General features: G+C 39.2%; 1 protein-coding gene across 1 annotated transcript; it reads left to right on the top strand.

Annotated features, from left to right (window-relative positions):
* Positions 1 to 1,323: 1,323 nt before the first annotated feature.
* On the top strand, positions 1,324 to 1,971 carry LOC145093106 (putative histone H2B.1). The gene has a single exon (XM_079031157.1). It carries the CDS (start codon positions 1,411 to 1,413, stop codon positions 1,855 to 1,857), a length of 447 nt encoding a protein of 148 aa, XP_078887283.1. The 5' UTR covers positions 1,324 to 1,410; the 3' UTR covers positions 1,858 to 1,971.
* Positions 1,972 to 2,784: the final 813 nt, after the last annotated feature.

Genomic DNA, 2,784 nt, shown 5'->3' with positions numbered 1-2,784 from the left:
TCGGGTGGCGGGCTTTCGGGCAGGAGATCGAGAGACCCACAGGTTGTATGGGGAGTGTGGTCAGATTCATTGGGATATTTGACGCGTGTTTGTTTCTGGATGTTTCAGTCGCGGTCGTGAGGGTCATTTTAATCGGGATTATAGTCGGGGAAGTCGAAGGTATGTTTCTTTTGCAGTCAGCCAGAACATGTTGATTTCGCTTGTCCGTTAGGAGCAGATAGTGCGATTTTGGATGTGGCACCTTTGGCTTGGCAGTTTTCGGATGGACGGTATGAGACATATGGATTTCCCAAACTGGGGGTTTCAGTTATCAGTTCTTCAGTTCAGTATGGTGCAACATTCGCTGGTGTCTTCAGAATCTCTTATGTTTTGTTTCTTTGTTGTTTCAATTGTTAGCTTGAGCGATCTATTGAAATTTATTGTATTAATCAATTTTGGTTCTAATATGTAGGTTATGTATAACTGGATTATTGTGAACTGAACATCTCGGTCAGTTTGCGGATGATACTCAATGCTAAGATGCAATCGCGTACCCAGTTTATGGTGGAACTTCTTCCAAAAACGAGATGTGAACCGAACATCTCGATCAGATACAATGGAGACTAGAATACCATGTCAAGCAACAATATCGCGCACATATAAATCGACTATTTTTTCGGCCGCAAAATTTTCTCGAATGGCCAGAAAGCGAGTGCTATTGGTCAGACGGTCAACGATAACCCATATCGCGTCGAATCCATTAGTCGTACAAGGTAACTTGGTGATGAAATCCATAGTGATATGTTCCTATTTCCACATGAGAACCTCCAATGGCTGCAGCTTGCCATGCGACCTCTGGTGGTTGGCCTTGACCATCCGACAAGTCAAGCACCTAGGCCTGACAATGTAGCGGGTTTTGATCATGATTCAATCCAAACCCTTAACAATTATACGAGTTTGGAGAATAGTTTTTGATCCGTTTACCCGTTAATGACCCGTACCCGCTAACCCTTTAATTAAAAGGGTCGGGTATGAATATATTTAATCTATTTTAAAAAAGCAAATTTATTTTATAATACAGTATAAATAAATATATATTGTAATTTCCTAAAAAAAATTAAAGAAAAATAGGATGCTTTAGTTTTACAGAATACATGGGCCAAAATGTTGATCCGCGTCGTGCGTCAAGCCAACAAAAACTCACTTCTCAAATTAAATCACGTCCCTTGAAGCAAAACCATGGACCAGAACATATCAACGGTCTCTATGCAGAATCCGGGACATCTAAAATCAACCAATCAGACAACGCCTCTCAATCCTCATATAAACACAACAAATTCTTCCTTTCATTTTCATCATCTCACGTTTCAACCATCTCTCTCTTTCTCTTTAAAGATCAAATTCCCTCTCTACAAAACAAAAGTCACTTCAATGGCGCCCAAAGCAGAGAAGAAGCCAGCCGAGAAGAAGCCAGCGGAGGAGAAGAAAACCGCCGTAGCTGAAAAATCCCCTGCCGAGAAAAAGCCAAAGGCCGGAAAGAAGCTTCCCAAGGAAGCCGGCGCCGGTGCCACCGATAAGAAGAAGAAGAGAAGCAAGAAGAACGTGGAGACATACAAGATCTACATCTTCAAGGTTTTGAAGCAGGTTCATCCTGACATCGGTATCTCAAGCAAGGCCATGGGGATTATGAACTCCTTCATCAACGACATCTTCGAGAAGCTTGCTCAGGAATCTTCGAAACTTGCGAGGTACAACAAGAAGCCCACGATCACTTCCAGAGAAATTCAGACCGCTGTGAGGTTGGTTTTGCCTGGGGAGTTGGCAAAGCATGCTGTTTCTGAGGGGACGAAGGCTGTAACAAAATTTACCAGTTCTTAGATTTTGGGTTTAGGGTTTTATTTTACTCATTGTAAAGAGAGATTGACTGATAAATGTTTCAACTTTGTCTTGTAAGAGCTCGTATTGAAATTAAACGTATTGATTTCGATCAAATTTGTGCATTATTTCATATCTAACACATGTGTTTTTTACCAATTGCATTTCCTTAAACCCACAGATCGAATCAAGTTTTTATTTTTTATTTTTTTTATTGTATCCGATTCCAAAATTTGATTTGTTTTCACTGTAACTATTCATTATCCTCTGTTTTTGCAACAATAACGCATATATTGAAGCAGTATCTCATTGAAGTGGTAAAACTGGTTAGACCATAGGCATTTACTACACCTTGTCTTGAAGACGATGATGCGTAATAAAATTCATGGAGACATCTTCCAGATCTGCAGTAGGATTTGCTATGGATTATACGCAATGGACACAAATGATGGTTATGCAGTGTGCACACATTAATGGCCAAATACTATTGATTGATCCATTTCCGTTTTTTAAATTGCATCTTCTCGCTCATTATACAAAGAGACAAGATGACATTGGACCTATTCACTCATCCAATTCGTTAATGCCCTTTAATTAGTGGAGCAAGAACAGCAACAATTCGCACATCAGGTAATCACAATTTTAATCTTGTCGCTGAGTTTAAAATGCATAAATCTAGTCCCAAAGGGTTAAGTCTTTAGCATTTCAAAGTTTGGTTATTATCATAAAAGTTATAAGTTTTACATTCCGATTATAAGTTAGTCCTAAATGGATTTTTCGTTTCTAATTAGCCATAATAATTGAGATGATGTTTCAAAATCAAATCCTTAGGCGGTTAAGAACACGTTAAACTCCTCATCAGTCACCATTGTTATGCAACACAATCCTTTCCAAAATACGCTCCATACTTTCCAACATCATATTTTAGTA

The sequence above is a fragment of the Lactuca serriola genome, chromosome 1, assembly GCF_051521515.1.
Source record: "Lactuca serriola cultivar US96UC23 chromosome 1, Lser_US96UC23_V15, whole genome shotgun sequence".
Lineage (NCBI taxonomy): Eukaryota > Viridiplantae > Streptophyta > Magnoliopsida > Asterales > Asteraceae > Lactuca > Lactuca serriola.
The sequence above is the reverse complement of the archived record's forward strand: the minus strand, read 5'-3'. Positions and strand labels throughout refer to the sequence as shown.